General features: G+C 37.9%; 2 protein-coding genes across 2 annotated transcripts; one reads left to right on the top strand and one right to left on the bottom strand.

Annotated features, from left to right (window-relative positions):
- The first annotated feature begins 62 nt into the window (after positions 1-62).
- Positions 63-13809, top strand: foxk2a (forkhead box K2a). The gene is made up of 9 exons (XM_073828677.1): positions 63-1133; positions 2081-2275; positions 2383-2524; positions 2642-2788; positions 5008-5201; positions 5333-5529; positions 6856-7137; positions 10225-10425; positions 12174-13809. The coding sequence occupies exons 1-9, from the start codon at positions 841-843 to the stop codon at positions 12338-12340; spliced, it is 1818 nt and encodes a 605-aa protein (XP_073684778.1). The 5' UTR covers positions 63-840; the 3' UTR covers positions 12341-13809.
- Positions 13810-15958: 2149 nt separating this feature from the next.
- Positions 15959-17346, bottom strand: LOC141298170 (transmembrane protein 238-like). The gene has a single exon (XM_073828682.1). The coding sequence runs from the start codon at positions 17313-17315 to the stop codon at positions 16788-16790; it is 528 nt and encodes a 175-aa protein (XP_073684783.1). The 5' UTR covers positions 17316-17346; the 3' UTR covers positions 15959-16787.
- Between the last annotated feature and the right edge of the window lie 721 nt (positions 17347-18067).

Below are 18067 nucleotides of genomic sequence, written 5' to 3'. Positions count from 1 at the left end.
GATTTTAGGATTCATTTATGGGTTTTTTTTTTTTTTTTTGGCAAAGGTAATCATGCAGATTTTCTTTGCATGATGATTTGTTGTTCACAGTGTAAGATGAAGAAAATCTTAAAATGAGCCATTGATTTTGCATTGCATATGACTTGTATCTAATCTGCAATGCAGCATACTAACATTGCAAAAGCATGGACACCTGTAACCCAGAGTTCAATGTAATATTGTACCCGTACTATTATACTGTTATGGAACAGTTTCCAAGTTGGGTTTCCATAAGTGTAATTACGACACACGATTATTGCCAAGGCAACCGAAGTCCTGTGGAGATGAGTGTATTATCATATCGCCATAAATCCTGCTCTACGCTAAAACCACCATTGTAGTCTAACTGTGTTGTTTTGTCCGTAGGATGCCATCAAACGACAGCATCACTAGCCAAACTCCGTATCATCACCAATTCGCCTCTAGAACACATCAATTTCATGCGTGTCAGCCAGCACGGTGCAACCAACCCCCAGCGGTACACGCTTGTTCGTCTCGCTGCTGATTGGTGGATTCTATTTTTCTCATGCCGAGGCGCAAAGCCATTGGTCGCTACCGCCGTCAATCAGCGTGGCCCCGCCCCCAAGGTTTGTTTGGTAGAGTTTATCGTTTTCTCATTCTCTCTGTCGCGGCTGTGGGTTGGAGCCGCTGTCCCTAGACTGGCACGTTCCTACGTATTTATTTCTCATCCTTTGATTCGATCCCCCCACTAAATTCTGCAAGCAGGCCTCCCGACTGACATCCAGCCGTCTGCTCTTTCATTTTGATAGTCTCAAATTCCCGTCAAGAGAAATAATAAAGATGGCGGTGAGCGGGATGTCAGGGTCGGTTGTCGCCCGGCTCGAGGGCCGAGAATTCGAGTATCTGATGAAGAAGCGCTCGGTCACCATCGGTCGGAATTCGTCACAAGGCTCCGTGGACGTAAGCATGGGCCATTCGAGCTTCATTTCACGGAGGCACCTCGAGATTTTCTCCGCCGGCGAGGATGGAACGGGAAGCGGAGATTTCTACCTTCGATGCCTCGGCAAAAACGGGGTGTTCGTGGACGGGGTGTTTCAGAGACGAGGGGCTCCTCCTCTCCAGCTTCCCCGCATGTAAGCTCACGCCTGTCGGTAGGAATTAAGTTAGACCATAGCCAGCCGCGTAAACGCGTTTGCGTTGATCGCTCTGGGTATTTGTTTTGTTTCGTGAGCAGCACGTGTTGATTATGACAACCGCGACTACCACACGTCTCATGCTGCAACCTTCGATTAGCACAACAGCTAACTGTTAACCATTCACCTCAGTCTGTTTACACAACACTAGTCAACGCTCAACGGTTTCTTTTGCTTTTGTCTTCATCATTATCATTAGGAACCGACCGTGAAGGATATCAATTGCATGCCTCTTATAAGATTCCAGCATATCGAATGACTGCAGTACTGTTATTATTGCTAATATGATGATAAATCCTCTGATCAGTGTGTTTTGGGTTCATTCAGTTCCTGATGCCCTCAGTTGACCCCTTAATGAAATATGACGTATGCTGGAGTCACTAATTAAATGACAGAATCGGAAATGATAATCAGAATTAATAGCCTGGTTAATATAATTCATGTTTTTATGCACTCTAATTAATGTTTATGAGAATATGTTGTTTATATGAAATTTTGACCTTGCATTCAATGTGCATGCTTTTACAATTTGTTTACACTTATAGTAATTCATTTTTTGTGTGTGTATGATGGATAACAAGTGCCTTTGTTTTATTGTTGCAGAGTTGTGAATAGAGTTATTAATTCTGCTTTTTTTTTTTTACTTGCTTTATGTGTGAAGTGAAACGTGAACACACTGCAAGGTCATTGTGCTAATGGGTGGGCAGTTTTAAATATATTTCTGATGATAAAATCTGTCTGTCTTGTAATCAGGTCAAGCTAGTGTCCATATATAAACCGGCTCTACTTTTGTATTCTGTTGCTGGCTGGTTTGTGTACCAACATCTGCTATATAATCATCAATGCATAAGTGGTTAAAATTCTAACTCCTTTCTCTTATTTTGTAGGTGCACTTTCCGATTTCCCAGTACAAATATCAAAATTACATTTACTGCCTTGTCCAGCGACAAGAGGGACCGCAGGAACGCGCCGGAGTCTCCTGTGAAAGCGGTCCAACCCCAGATCTCGCCGCTGACCATCAACATTCCAGACAACATTGCCCACCTAATGAGTCCCCTCCCATCTCCAACAGGTACAATCAGGTAAGCGCATCTGCTTTGACTTCTTTGTCTTTTATTCCAAAGGCCTTATACTCCTTTTTAACTTTACAGATTTAATTATGCGTTCATTATTTGTCATTTTTCTTCAGCGCTGCCAACTCCTGTCCGTCAAGTCCCAGAGGGGCAGGATTGTCTAGTTATAAAATGGGTCGTGGTCTCACGGCTGATCTAATCAATGAAAACTCCCAGTCTGAAAATGACAAAGAAGCATCTGGAGGAGACAGTCCAAAAGTATGAGATGTTTTGAAATGTGCATGCTGCCATATAGAGTATAGATGTATTGGTTATCACTGTGGACATTAGAAATGTAGTAACCTGTCACAATGCTCTTTTTCTTGTCTTTAACAGGATGACTCCAAGCCTCCTTACTCGTATGCACAGCTTATTGTTCAAGCCATCACAATGGCACCAGACAAACAACTAACACTGAATGGAATATATACCCACATTACTAAGAATTATCCATATTACAGGACGGCAGACAAGGGCTGGCAAGTGAGTGTCAATCAACTCTTCTGTGTGCTGTGTCTAGAGTCTTGAGACCATTTAGAGTCAATGTATTTAGTCTTTGTTGCAGTGCTGTTGTATTTGTATGTGGTTGAGGTGAACTCATTGAGCAGGCCCAGGCAGAATTTATTTCTTATTATTTTGCACGTTTCTCGCTTATTGTTGCAAACAGCATGGATTGTAATTAGGGAGAATATCTTAAGAGTTCATACCATGTGGAATCTCAAGGTTTTCTTTGTGCTTTTGATATAAAAGACTTGTTCTGTCAGAGTGACAACAACATGTGACCATCCACATTTAAAAGTTAAATAAGATAAAGAGATCGTCCCTTATAGGAGAAGTTCACTTCCAGAACTAAAATATACAGATAATGTACTTACCCCCTTGTCATTCAAGGTGTTCATGTCTTTCTTTCTTTCTTTCTTTCTTTCTTTCTTTCTTTCTTTCTTCAGTTGTAAAGAAATTGTGTTTTTTTTTTTTTTAAGGTAACATTTCAGGATTCTCCATATAGTGGAATTCTATGGTGCTCCCAGTTTGAACTTCCAAAATGTGTTTTAAATGCGGGCTCAAACAATCCCAAATGTGGTTGTAAATGATCCCAGCCGAGGAAGAAGGGTCTTATCTAGGGTCTTATCTTATCTGTTGTTTTTTTGTTTGTTTGTTTTTTTTAATTACAATTTATATACTTTTTGACCTCAAACACTCGTCTTGTCTTGCTCTGTCTGAATTCCGTTTTTTTCCGGTTCAAGACAGTTAGGGTATGTCAAAAAGCTCCCACCTTATTCTCTCCCTCAACTTCAAAAATCATTTCAACATCATCCTACATCGCTGCAGAAGTACCGACCCAGTGTTTGCAAAGTTAGCATGCAAAGAAGATCAAACATCCTTAACAAAAAAGGTAAAACGGCAATGTAGGACGATTTTGAACTTGAGGAAAAAAATGAGATGGGAGTTTTTTTGACATACCCTAACTAGCTATATAACTATACCCTGAACCAGCATTTTCTATGGGGCACCATAGAAGTCCACTCGATGTAGAAAAATCCTGAAATGTTTTCCTCAAAAAACAATTTCTTTACGACTGAAGAAAGAAAGACATGAACATCTTGGATGACAAGGGGGAGAGTACATTATCTGTGAATCTTTGTTCTGGAAGTGAGCTTTTATTTTCAGAATGAAAATTTCCTCACCCCCATGTCATCCAAGATGTTCTTCCTTTGTGTCTTTCTTTCTTCAGTCACAAAGAAAGTAAGGTTTTCGAAGAAAATAATTCTAGGATTTTAAAAAAAGAAAACTTTATCTCATTTTCTCCCCCAACCTCAAAACATTTGACTTTTTTTTTTTTTTTTTTTTTTGGTAAAGGCCTTTTGACTTTCTTTGCACATTCACTTTGTAAACACTGGGTCGATACTCCCGCAAATGTAATGCGTGAGGTCAAGTTAGTGCAAGATGACCATTTGTGGTTAAAAAGTATATACATTTGTATTTTTCTTAGAAAATGGGCATTTGTATTGCTAGATAAGACCCTTATTCCTCAGCTGGGCTGATTGTAGATCCCTTGCTAAGCTGCATTGAAACTGCAGTTTGGACCTTCAACACATTGGCCACCATTGAAGTCCACTGTATGGAGAAAATCCTGGAAAGTTTTCCTCAAACATTCAGCTGTTTCCTTTCAGCTGAAGAAAGAAAGACATGGGGATAGTAAATTATTAGGGAAATTTTGTGGGAGTTAACTTTTTTCCATTAATGCTGAAAGCTGAAACCTCTGCTCTCCTGGTTGTGTGTAGCACCTACAGCTTTGCAGACCCTTCAAAAGGGTCTCTACATTAAACATGAGTGGCTGAGGGTTTTTTAGCATGCTTGTTTCAGTCTGACTTCTGCCGTTTGCTTGGCACATTTCAGTGCAGTGTAATACAGACTTTTCAATGAGGCTGTTATTGAAAGACAGGACAGGCACAACAGCAAACTCTCAAGCTGAAGAGCCACTATTGCTCATTTTGCATGTAAATAAAGAGTGTTCAACTGGAGAGTGATCATAAGGCATAATAACATTTTTTTTTTGTTTTACCAGAAAAAAAAAACGCTCTATAAGTGGATGTGCACATTGTCTCTTTTATAAACTACTTCATCCTTACAGTGTCAAATTAAATTAAATTTGCAACTGTGCCACAGTGTTAACCTTTTTGTTGTTTTTATTGCTCTCCTAGAACTCGATTCGTCATAATTTGTCCTTAAATCGATATTTTATCAAAGTGCCCCGATCTCAAGAAGAACCGGGCAAAGGCTCTTTCTGGAGGATAGACCCCTCATCCGAGGGAAAACTCGTTGAACAAGCTTTCCGTAAGCGAAGGCCGCGTGGTGTGCCATGTTTCAGGACCCCACTTGGCCCGCTTTCATCCAGGTGATCATTTCTATTCTCCCATGTTGTTACTATAAGAGTAAATGGTGGAAAATTATGAAAAATATGCTGTCTTTCGCTTGTCGAATGTCACTTGAGTTTATTCATACAGTTTTCGTTCCATTGCCTCTCAGGAGCGCTCCAGCATCTCCTAACCACACAGGGGCGCTGTCAGCCCACTCTAGCGGCGTTCAGACTCCAGACAGTTTATCAAGAGAAGGCTCACCTGTTCCTATGGACCCAGAGCCCACGCCTGCTTCCGCTCCTGCTCCAGCCATTCAGCCCAAATTAGCCGTTATACAAGAGGCGTGCTTTGCACAAAATGCTCCAGGTAAGATTGTTTCTTGTGCATGAGTTAAAGCTGGACCTCTTCTGAAATTAAGAGCAGTATAAGAATTGTGTATTAAGTGTAAGTTCACAAATTGGCCTGATTAATTCACTGGTGAATCTGTCCGAATTAAATAGATTTGAAAGCATTCTTATCCAGTTATCACAAGTGCCTGGAAAAGTCATGTAAATTCATCATTAGTGAGAAATTATGGAAGCCCTGATTTGTTTAATATGATTAACACATGGTCTTTTCTTCCATTTTTCCCAGTTATTTAATTTTAAAACAACACATTGGCCTTGTAGTATCACATTTACTGTTGTTTGCTCACTGTATAAATGAGCCTGTAAATACAGCGGTGGCCAAAATTATTAGAACACTAGTATAGTCCAGTTAAAAATGGGTTTAAGTCAGTTATTTCTATCTTTTGCTGTAGTGTGTCAGTAGGAAATATCAGTTTACATTTCAAAACATTAATTTTGCCAGTAATTGTATTAATTCTGTAAGATTTTTGTTTGCACAAGGAGTCTGTCAACAGGCAGTGCTCCAGACACAGATCTGATCTCATCATCCAGTCTGTCTGTAATGACATGAAGAAACAGAACAAACTGAGACAGACTAAATCCAGAAGAACTGTAGCGACGTCTCCAAGATGCTTCAAGAGACCTGCCTGCAAAGCTACCTGAATAATTATGCACAAGCGCACCTAGAGCACAAGCTGCTTTAAACGCAAAGAATGGTCACATCAAATGTTGATTTAACTTAGTTAATAGAAGTTGATTGATAAAGAAATATGATTTATAACATTATTTTTTGACAACATCCTCATTTTACAGCATTTTTGCACAAGTGCCAAAAACGTTTTAACCACTGAAGCTTTGCAGGTAGGTTTCTTGAAGCATCTTGAAAACGTCACAGATTTTCTGGATTAGGTCTGTCTCTGTTTGTTCTGTTTCTTCATGTCATTACAGACTGGATGATGATCAGATCTCTGTGTGGAGCACTGGCTGTTGACGGATTCCTTGTGCAAACAAAAATCTCACTGGATTATTACAATTGATGGCAAAATGAATGTTTGGAAATGTAAACTGATATTTCTGACTTAAAACCATTTTTTTAAGCAAGTGAAAATAGTAATGTTCTAATAATGTTGGCCACCACACATGTCGTGTCCTTTATATTTTAGGGAGAGGCTCTTTCTCAGGAAATCATTATGTCTGAAGCATTGGAATCCCTGATCTAGAAGCACATTGCAGACCAACCCCAACTGTCAGATGTTGTCCCACTGCTGGTCAGCTGAATTTTAACCAAACATATGTTCCCTCACAGGCTCGCCTCTCAACACCCAACCGGTTCTCATCACAGTTCAGCGGCAGCTACCGCAGACCATCAAACCTGTGACCTACGCCGTCGCCACACCAGTGTCCACTCCCACATCCCAGCAGCCTGTCATGCAGACGGTTCATGTGGTGCATCAGATCCCTGCTGTTTCTGTCGCGACTGTGACCGGACTGTCTACAGCCAACACACACATGGCAGAGCCTGTGTTTACCCAGTCTAGCATCCTTAAAGCAGAGCCGCACGAAAATGGAGAGCACCAGGAGCTAAAAGGTGAGAAATTAGAAATAGATATTGATAAAATGGCTAAATATCAGAAGATGAATCTGGTGATTTTCTTATTACATTGTTCTCTGGAATACTTGATTCTGATTGATCAGTCGTAATATTCCGAGCTGTGATGTTTCATGATAAAGACTGTTGTCAATAGCAATGCCGAATCTTATAGACTGCTCATTACAATATCTGAAGTCAGTGCTTCTTTCGTGTGTCGTGTCAGACTTACTCTAGTTTCATTCAGACGCAAATGCTGCTGTCTTGTGTGTCGGTTAAGGATTGTGTTGAAAATGAGATCAGTATTAAAGGGATAGTTCACTCAAAAAATCTGAGGGTGTACTCACACTAGGCACGGTTGCCATGAACCGGGCCCGAGTACGATTGTCCCCCCTCCCCACTCCCCCTCTGCCTGCGTAAACTAGAGTAAACTAGAGACTGTCAGACATGTATCAGTACATTGCGTTCGGATTTAAAGGGACCACAGCGTAATTTAGTTGCTGTCTGTGACATTGATGTTAATCAAACAACAAAAGAAAGACAGAAAATCACTCATTGCTCTTGACTGAGTCACTTTAGTAGCCCTAATAAAGATTAATCTAAATTTATTTATATAAATAAATGTCTGATTGAAAGAATGAAGAATGTGGTAAACAAGTTGTTATAAAGAAAGCATAATTAGCCTATTTGTTGTTTCTTTATGAGAAGTGCTTTTAATTTAAAAGCATGTTGCATATCACAGCAGTTAAATCTGTGTCTATCATGATCAAACCTTAATATGAAACCTACATGTTTAATAAATGCATTATACACTGTATCTAAACCCATTAGATTTTAGCCGACTAAATCTATTGTAGATACTGTAGATGCTATACTAAAACTCAAAACAATTCAGATGACTAAAATATGACTAAAACTAAATGGCATTTTAGTCAAAAGACTATGACTAAAACTAAATCAAAATTTACTGTCAAAATTAACACTGGTTGGCAATGTGGAAGCATTTAATACTGTCTGAGAAAGACTGTATGATGGCTGAAATCGTGAGTAAATAAACTACAAAACATTATGTTGTCTAATACACGCACATTATGTGTTCTAACAGCTCTGAAGGAAAATCTGTGTTGAAACAGCATAATGAGAATCATTCATAAATCTGCTGCTGTCAGCAAAAAGCAGTACTAAGGTCTTCTTTTCGATTTCGCCAAAATAAAAGTCAACATTCATAAGTGTTAGCATTGTAATTTTACTGTTGTTCTGTAAAATAAAATAAAGTAAGACGAAAATGTTGATAACAATCATTACTACAGCTCTATTAATACATTTATAATAACATTCTCCTTTACTCTGCAAGGCTTCATTTATTTGTACATTAAAAACACATACCTGATTCAAGAAGGGGGTCTTAAAAATGGCCAAAGAACATTATTTTACTAAGTCATTTAGGGCTGTGCAATATATCGAACGATATTGTGAGGCGCGTTTAGTCAATGAAGCCCGTGCTTTGATTAGTAGTAAATCTCCATCACGTGCGTTCCGCTCAGGTTCCGCTGGAGCGGCAATTGATACACAGAGACGTAAATCTCTGACAAGCTACGCCATATCGAGCTTAATATCGCATTCCATATTTAGCGCGATATGGCGTAGCTTGTCAGAGATTTACTTCACAATATCATTCGATATATTACACAGCCCTAAAGTCATTACTTAAGTCTGTTGGTAGGCTATAATTGGCCTTTTTCACAAAAATCGGAAATTACGTCAGCGCAGGGTAAAGTCAGTTCCTCTACAGGTCTGCGCCTATTATATTAATATGCTCTTGTCTCAAATAATGCCTTTTATCTTTTATTTTTTGTCTGCTTTCCAAGTTGTTATTATATAATCAACAAAGAAACAACATTTTACTTGTTTGTGTTTATATGGGCACTCGGACAGCTGACTCGTCAATATAATATGCGCAACATAGCGCCGGCTATAGTTTCTGTTCTCCATCTCCGGTATATTTAAGCGTATTTTCTCAATTTACTCAGTCATTTCCCTCGAATCACTACATCATGGTAAATTATGACAGCATTTGACAGCATTTATATCCAAATGCACATTTTCCCAAAAATAAATTAAACGATTCTGAGTCCGGATGATGCATAAACTCAATACAACAACGTAATCCAGATCCAAAAGGAATAAAGCCATTAATCGGAGTCATGTCTTGTTTAGTATTATATTATTTTATTATGTATATCCCTGGGCACATTATGCAACGTACATTTACACCATAAAATGAATAATGCAAAGGAGAGCAAGTAGAAAATACAATATTACTTTAATAATATTAATAATAATAACAATATTAATCGCGAAAAAAATGACGTGAAGAGTCATAATGCACAGCCAGCACCAAATAGAAAGAACAGCAAAACTCAAAACTGTGCTGTATTATAAGTGCTAACATTCATAATTAAATAAACATAGTGTTTGTGATGACCAGAAGCAGACACAAAGTTTTTGAATAAATGTTTGCTATTTTTAGAGTAAAACACCAGTGTATATCATAGTATCTATTTTGTAAAAATAGACTTTGATTCCCGAATTTACGCTTGTTAAGTACAGCCGCTGCTGTCACCGGAAAAACTTTTACCCTGCAAGCGCCAATCCGGAAGCCAGAAACACGGAAGTGTGAAAAAGGCTAATGTCTACTGGAATGTTAAAAATGTTCAGGGTTAAGTAAATATTTTTAAATGATTGTTTTGTAATAGATTTTTTGAAAAGCAAGACAAAACTGTAAAAAGCACAAATCTATTTATTTGGTGTAAAGCTGCATAATCAGTGATCTGACTCTGTTCTTTAAATGTCTTACCTTAACTGTCTATCTTGGCTCAAAGCTGCTTGCTGAATGTTTTCTATTTGTGTTTAACTCTCATCAATGTTTCACATCCAGTTCTTTGCTTATCTGGCAATTTATTGAGCAGGGTAATATATATCCAGCCTGTGTATCATTGTAAAGAAATTTATTTAGCAATAGTACTGACTGGATTACCTACTGCAGGTATCTGCTCTTCTGATAATCTGTTTTTATGTTTTTCTCAGTGAAAGTGGAGCCAGTGCCTGCTATTACAACCACTTCTATAGGCGGGACGAGTCGCATTCTTCAGACATCCCAGTCTGGCTCCATACAGACGGTTACAATAGTGCAGCAGGCTCCAATTGGCCAGCATCAGCTGCCCGTCAAGGCCATCACTCAGAATGGGACACATGTGGTCGCTGCTGTCCAAGGATCTGGCAACACAGGTCAGGAACCAAAATCAGCGTTACATAGTATTTGTATTTAAGAATTCCTGATGATTTACTCTCCCCCATGTCATCCAAGATGCTCATGTCTGTCTTTCTTCAGTCAAAAAGAAATAAAGGTTTTTGAGGAAAACATTCCAGTTTTTTTTTTTTTTCATATAGTTTACTTCAGTGGGTTGAAGGTCCAAATTGCAGACCCTTATTCCTCGGCTGGGATCATGTAGAGCTCTTTGAATCTACATTAAAACTGCAATTTGGACTGATCCCCATTGAAGTCCACTATATGGAGAAAAATCCTTATGTTTTCCTCAAACTTTTTTTTTTTTTTTTTTTTGACTGAAGAAAGAAAGACATGAAAATCTTTGATTACATGGGGGTAAATTATGAGGAAATTATTCTGTAAGTGAACAAATCTTTTAACATTAATTCATTTTCTAACCGGAATTTTTTTAATTTATACGCCATAGGTTATTATAGCTAGGGGATTAATTAGATTTTATTTTCAATTATAGTTGAAAATAAATGATAGAATTATAGCGTAATAATGAGGCCAAGATTACTGTGCAAATGTTATTGTTCACAGTAATTCTCTATTTTTATTTTCCTGTACTTAATGTTCAATAGGTTGTCATTGCACTATATTTACTTTGTTTTTTTTATATTATATATTTAAATATTACAGTCATTTCAATATTAATTTTATCTTTCAGTTGAATTATATAATGTTTAAGCAAGTTTGTTGAAAAGATATAGGATCAATACATTTGTAATGTTTCCAAAGTCAGTGACTAATCCTGTTAAATAATCATTATCTCATTATTAAAATAATTGTAATTATAATTTTTGCTGCAGTTGAGCAGTGCTAGTATTTAAGATGCAGAAATTTCATTAAGGCATTTTTGCCTTCAAGGGGAGACACAGCAGGCAAAAATGCTGTTTTCAAGTTTGAGATTTTGGACTTTTTGGTTTTTCAGACTAGTGGAAAGACAACATCAAAAAAAAAAAAAAAACGGTTAAGTGTTCCTTTTATAGCACTTTATCTATTTGTGTCAATAGATTTCAACTACATTGCATATTTTTAAAGGCCATTTTTTCAAAATGAGTTTTTTCTTCTACACTGAGCCACTTACACACACCAGACTTTCCATTTTTATTCCTGTCTATATCCTGAAGGTTTTTACCGAGGTATTTGTTTATATATAATTTGCTTGGTTTTATACAATTAGATTTTATTTCCCAAAACATAGTAAAAATGATCGTGTTTCCTGTCTGTTCTAAGTTTTTTCTGAATTATGTTGTGACAAAATGAATTGACAAAATTTTGAAACTGACTTCATCCAGTGTTTAGATTTTTGTACCTGATATGTATGCAAATTAGCACATATTTCATTAAATAATGCCTCATTTGCATATTTAAACCTAACATTTTAGAAAACTTGTAATACAAAAAAAGTTTGCAGTTGTCAAAGTAATCAATTTTTTTTTTTACCCTATTCACCTGCAGTGTCTCACCTTAAAGCAATGAAATGCTGCCCCTGGTGGTTGATGTTAGGTGTAGGTTTAGGACAGTCAGGACAGTTTGACACTTTCACTAGTGCCTTCAGGCTTTTGATCCACACTCCTCTTTATGGTTATGAATCTATAAAAGCACAGACTGAGGCAACATAGTTGACATTTTTTAGTAACAGTTTAACTTTGGCTTTTAGCATCTGGCACACAACTGACGCGATCCATCTGCTGTTTTTCAGCGAGTCCTCTTCACTTGCTGGCGACCCACGCCTCGGCCTCGGCATCTCTACCAACCAAACGGCAAAACGGAGACCAAGCAGAGCATCCCGACACCAAAAGAGTCAAGACGGAAGATGGAGGGGACGCCATCACAGCGGAAAGAGACAAGCAGAACGCCACTGACTAGGGCAGCCGTTTCGCGACCTTTGACCTCAACCCATTTTTTTGTTTCTCCCCGCCTGCCACGCACCTGCTGCAGCCACATCACCAGTTAATGAATCCGAGGTGCCAAATAGTGAGGTGAGATGAAAGTCAGTAGAGTTTGGAGAGAGGTAACGATTAGAATCGAGGTGGAGGAGAAAAGAGAAAGATGCTGTTCTGAAGGAGGGACGGTGGGCTTTTTACAAGAATAGGTAAATACTCACAGATATATGCACACACATATATTAATATAGCCTACTTGAAGTTATAAAGTTATGAAATGTATTGTGGGTGTAACCCAGCAGAGCAGGTCTCCGTCACTATGAGCTCTGGGCTGAACGTGGATGGAGAGCAAATAGACGATTCCCCCCTTTGTGTTACCGAACAAACGACCGGCCAATGACCAATATACATATTAATGTAACGTCACGCATGTGTATCAGATGTGTGCTCGCGATTCCCCCGTTCCCAGTCAGAGGTCTTGAACATTTGCATTCGACTGAAACGACAGGTCATATATGGACTTGCCAGACATTGTTTAACACCGATTAGCTCTTAAAATGTGAACCTGCTCCTTATTTCAGCTTCATATTCTCACACATGGAAAAATGAGCGTTTTTCTCTTGGGCAAAGGGAAATGTGGGGAGGTTTTTTTTCCTGTATCATGGCAGCTAGCTACCATGTCCACCTACCTAATGCAGTCTTTAGTAGATATGCAGTATTTTGTTGTACGTGTACTTTAGGATCTTATTTGTGTGTGTTTCCTGAGACACAAATACTCAACTAAACGGGCAGTGCTGAAGTGAGGTCATTTGGCTTTTCTTTTTTCGTTTATTTTTATTTTTTTAAAGACGTGGACTCGTGGTCATGGAAATGAATGTAGTTTCTTCATTTTTTTTTTTTTTTTAATTTAATTCTTTTTTTTTTTTTTTTCAGGAAAAAAACACTATTGAGGGTTTGAGTTATTTGCTATTACATCAAATCAAATGATGTTTACTCGCATCCTCTTCTTTTTCATATTTTAACCAATAACCTATGAGATAAATATATTTCCATTTGTACTTTGTTAAAATATATCAGCTTGCATGAACGTGTTGAGAAAATGTGCTGTATCTGATTCGTTTCCTGACTGCAGGAAACTGCAGAAGATGAAAGAAGAAAAAATGCAAAATAATATTTTATACAATTGGGATCATTACTGCACTTACCTTTTGTTTCTGATATTTCCTTTCCTCCCCATTGTTTTTCCTTTTATATTCAAGAAGTCGTTGGCTGTGTTTGTTATCTTTGTGTTGAAGTTGTCTCTTTGCCTGTTAATATTATTTTATTCTGTTCAAACAACTGAAAGAGTCTCACAGATAGTACATGTTCCACAAGGAAAAATAAGTGGTAGATGTTGTTCAGCTTCAGTGGGTATATGCATTTTTTATAAATTAAATTTAAAAACCCCATAATTTCTGTTCTGTATTTGTCTGACTGCTGAAGATGATTGTGTCATCTAGATGGCACTCTACGACACAATTCTGCGCAGGATGATAGAAATCACCTGCACAGTATCCAAGTTTTGTATCAATAGTAGGACAACTGCTGTGAAAAGCTTTGACTCTACTTGTGAAGATTGGGTTCACCACAAATTATGAAGAACATGATAGATTTATTGTGAAATATACATTTTCTCTTCAGATTGCTGCTGATTATTCATTAGAATCAGGTTAGGAAACAAAGGACAATGATTTACGGATATAGATCCTTTAGATAGTTTGTTGACAGAAACTGCAGTAACTGCGTCACTTCTCATTGTTAAATAGAAGGGAGCGACGTGTAATGACGTGGAAACGTTAATTGTCTTCAGAGTGTCTTTTAAGTGTTTCCTATTGTGCATATTTATTTAAACAGTGCCTATTTATTTTCACCTTTTACATTTCTAAACTATACGATTTTTCCACAAGGTTCAATTATCATATATAATTACATGTGATTTTGTAGTATGTACCACAGTAGCCAGTATTTCTTCAAAGGTTACCTCATTAAAGGATTCTTAAATAAGATAAAGGATAATTAAAGAGCATCTTTTCCATGTTCTGTAGCAGGAACGTGAGGATGATTTTTTTTTTTTTTTTACTGCAGTCAATTGTTGTTTTTTTTGTTTTGTTTGTTTTTTTTAAGGTTCAGCTAATTTGATATCGCTCACACCTCAGGTGTTGATGAGAAACGTGACCCGCTGGTCATCTGGGCTGTCTTGTTCTGCTTGTTACACAGGTTGTCTGATTTCTTGACAGCGTTAATGAATTAATAATAGGAGTCGTAATTTGTCATGCATTTCCATGGTGGCAGAAACTTGGAAGCAGTGGTTACACTCTTAAAAAGAAAGGTGCTTCACAATGCCATAGAAGAACCTTTTTTTTTTGTCTAAATGGTTCCATTTAACATCTGAAGAACCTTTCTGTTTTACAAAAGGTTCCTTGTGGTGAACGAAGGTTCTTAAGATTATAAAAATGTAAGGAAGAGATGGTTCTTTTAAAAAAAAACTTTGACTGAATGGTTCTTTGTGGAACCAAAAATGGTTCTTCTATGGCATCGCAGCTTTATTTTTAAGAGTGTAATGTGAGGTAATATTCCTTCGAGTTTACATCACAATTACTTCACTTATATCTGCGTAAGACTGTTTTTGTTGCATATCGAAACAATACCCTCGTCTGCAATGTCAATACCAAACAACACTCCTTCCACATATGATTTTCATGACTTTTCCAGCGGTTACCTTCCTCTCCCTTATTGTCCGTTTACTGTGATTGTGAAACTCAAGTATTTAATGGCTCAAATATCCAGATACACAATAGCAGGGTGTGTCTTTAACCTCATATTTGTCTGGCAGGTTTGCCTGGGTTTGTAATCATGATGTTAGGTCAAAAAGTGATGTTGCAGTACTTGATAAGAGTGCATGAATAATTCACACCTAAGTTTACAGTTTAAAACAGTGGTTGTGTTTCTAGTAAACATGCAGAACAGGTCTTCAGTCCATTCCCATGTCATTGGAGAACTGCGAGATGGAAAAAGGGTGCGACGCTTCCAGGTGAATGCTCATGGTCTAAGAAGAAAATACTTTGATCCCAGTAAATGTTTGCAGAGGAATATTTGTAATGTTGCAGTTCAAATAGTAGCTCATACGCAACTGCGTATGACTGCTAGGGCTGTAAGATTATTAACAGAATCAAGTTATTTTTCTTGAACACATTAAACAATGCTGAAATTTCAAAAGAATAAATTTCTTCTGTTAAATAACCTTTCAGAAGGTGTAATACAAAATCCAAAATGAGTCGTTTTCTCTAAACTCTTTATTTGATAAAGATGAAACATATATAAACAATTTGAAATTAAACTAAGTATGCATAAGTTAAAAGTACAAATTCATTAATCTTAAGTAAAGTGCTCATAAAAATCCCTGATTAATGACTTCAATTCTCAGTCAGTCCAAAAATGAAGGTTTGGTAAAACATTCCAGTCTTACTGCAGCTTTTCCTCCTCTTAGTCAGTCTCTGACAAACACAAGTAAAATGCACCTGAGAAGATATAAGTTTGAGTCAAGTTTTGCAGGACAGCATCAAGTTTCAAAAACATTTCATAGCATTGTGTAAAATCAAGCCTAAAGACACTATGGTATAGTTTTGAAATATGAACTTAATGTTTTTGCTCAAAACAAGTCTTGGTCTGAAACATCTGAGGCAGACAAATTATGAAGAAAACAAAAATAAAAAAAACGCTACAAGAGGTCTGTATTCATAGAGTAGATTCAATGTCTTAAACTTTTGTAACGTTAAGTAATCAACACCAATCTGCAATATGAGCCTGAAGCAAATAGGTTTTAGTTAAATAGGCCATTCCTGTTACGTTTTGTAATGCAATCTCTCTTTTGTGTTCTAAGTTTAATAGTTTATGGTTAATTGAATAATAATCTTACTTGTCAAGTCACACAAACTAAAGTCAGTTTTTTTCGCGAAAACCTATTTTAATTGCTAAATTAATTAGGTTCCGTTTCGGTTTGTAGAATGTACTCATATTTGCACATAAAGGAATAACAGATCTCCGCTATAACTGAGATTTCATGTTTCCAAAACATAATTTTAGCGGTTTTAGTTGTTGACACCTGTCAATATTTTCTTTAGCGCTTTGCTTCAGTCCTGTTCATTTTCTTTCCTCCTTGTTTAAATCAACTTTGGTTTTAATAATAAATTGTCCGAGCTCGACCACCAGAGCATATTTATGAACGTCGGCTATAGATTTGGAAATAGATCACATTACACTTTTAGAAATATTTCCTTGCTCTACAGCACAAAAAGTTTAAAAAGTTAATTGATCAGGAACCATGTCCTAATAGGTTATTCTCCAAATAAACAGAAAGCATTTATATAAAAATAACGACGTACCGTCGCTGTTCAAAGAAATCTTTCAGCTTTCTCGCTGCTCTGGAGGAACATCTCGGAGTTCTTTAGGATCTCCAGCTCCACGGTCTTCTCATTCGGTGGCGCGTCGGAGCTTCGGTCGTAAGCTTCATTCACGCATCCCTCCGTTCCGGGGTCTTCCCACGTTATCCGTGTCGGAGCGTGATGTGTCACCTCGCCTTTCACCGGCTTCTTACCGCTATCGAAGCACTTCTCTCGGTTCATCCCGCTTTTGGACAGTCGCTCCGAGAGCTTCCGCGCCCAGTGCGCAAAGTTGTCAAAAGTCTTTTTCTCCAGATCCTCAGAGGAAACTTTAATATTCCCTGTGTACCACATGATCCACCAGAAAAGACTGAGGAAAACTATTAAAGAGCCTGTATAGATTAGGAAGTCTCCGTAAAATCTTCCATCCAATCGCAGGTTGGCAAAAATACCGATCAAAAGCAAAGCAAACCCGATGATATCAAATGCTATCCCGAGGACAAATAACGCGGCGCAGCCCCCAATACACTTTGGGGCCATTGTACACCTGAGTCTACATGAAACAACGGGAGAAAACGGACTCGTTCTTCTTCACTGGCATTTACTTTTCTTTACACCTGTGAAATACACCTGTTTGGAGCACCGCCCCGTATGTGACGTCACCAGAACCAACCTCAAAATGCGCATGCGCTTTCTGACACGCGGAGTTATTTTGATTAAAGCAGGAGGGGTGTGTTACGGTTTAACTGGTTACCGTGTTATCTGGTGACCAACTTCCTGGTTCAGGTCCTCAGCGCCAGATGTGATGGACCGAACGCTGCAGATTCGACGATTCTGAAAGCACAAATTGACGTGATATTAAGCTGTCTAATAAACGCACACTTGCTCATTAGATGTTTTTGATATTCTTGTTAAGATGACAAATTATTGGTATGATCGCCCGTAGCGGCTGAAATACGAAAAAAATAATAAGTCTGTTTGGCACGGGTTTCGAACACGCGCTGAAATTAAGCCTCGTTCAGACTGTCAGCCCAAATCCGATTTTGTCTAGATCTGGATGGAATCAGATTTGAACAACTGACTGTCCACACAGTCATATCGCAACTGTTCAAATCCGATTTGTGTGTCCATAAGCGTTCTTTCGTTTTACGGAATGTGCGTTGGTTTCTATGGCAATGCCGTTGCATTATTATGCCAACGCTAAAAACAATAACAGCATTACAGTTTGCAATATAGATGCTGTCTTGCGATATGACAACGTTGCCGTCGCGCTGGATTATATTTTGTCTTCT

This window comes from Garra rufa, chromosome 22, assembly GCF_049309525.1.
Source record: "Garra rufa chromosome 22, GarRuf1.0, whole genome shotgun sequence".
Classification (NCBI taxonomy): Eukaryota; Metazoa; Chordata; class Actinopteri; order Cypriniformes; family Cyprinidae; genus Garra; species Garra rufa.
The sequence above is the reverse complement of the archived record's forward strand: the minus strand, read 5'-3'. Positions and strand labels throughout refer to the sequence as shown.

What these genes read in the sequence shown, in the direction of transcription:
- LOC141298170 (XM_073828682.1), bottom strand. Translation starts at nt 17,315, where the DNA reads ATGGCCCCAAAGTGTATTGGGGGCTGCGCCGCGTTATTTGTCCTCGGG.
- foxk2a (XM_073828677.1), top strand. Translation starts at nt 841, where the DNA reads ATGGCGGTGAGCGGGATGTCAGGGTCGGTTGTCGCCCGGCTCGAGGGC. An exon ending in CTGGAGGAGACAGTCCAAAA is followed by an intron (nt 2,525 to 2,641) that starts GTATGAGATGTT and finishes TGTCTTTAACAG; the next exon opens with GATGACTCCAAGCCTCCTTA. An exon ending in CCAAGGATCTGGCAACACAG is followed by an intron (nt 10,426 to 12,173) that starts GTCAGGAACCAA and finishes GCTGTTTTTCAG; the next exon opens with CGAGTCCTCTTCACTTGCTG.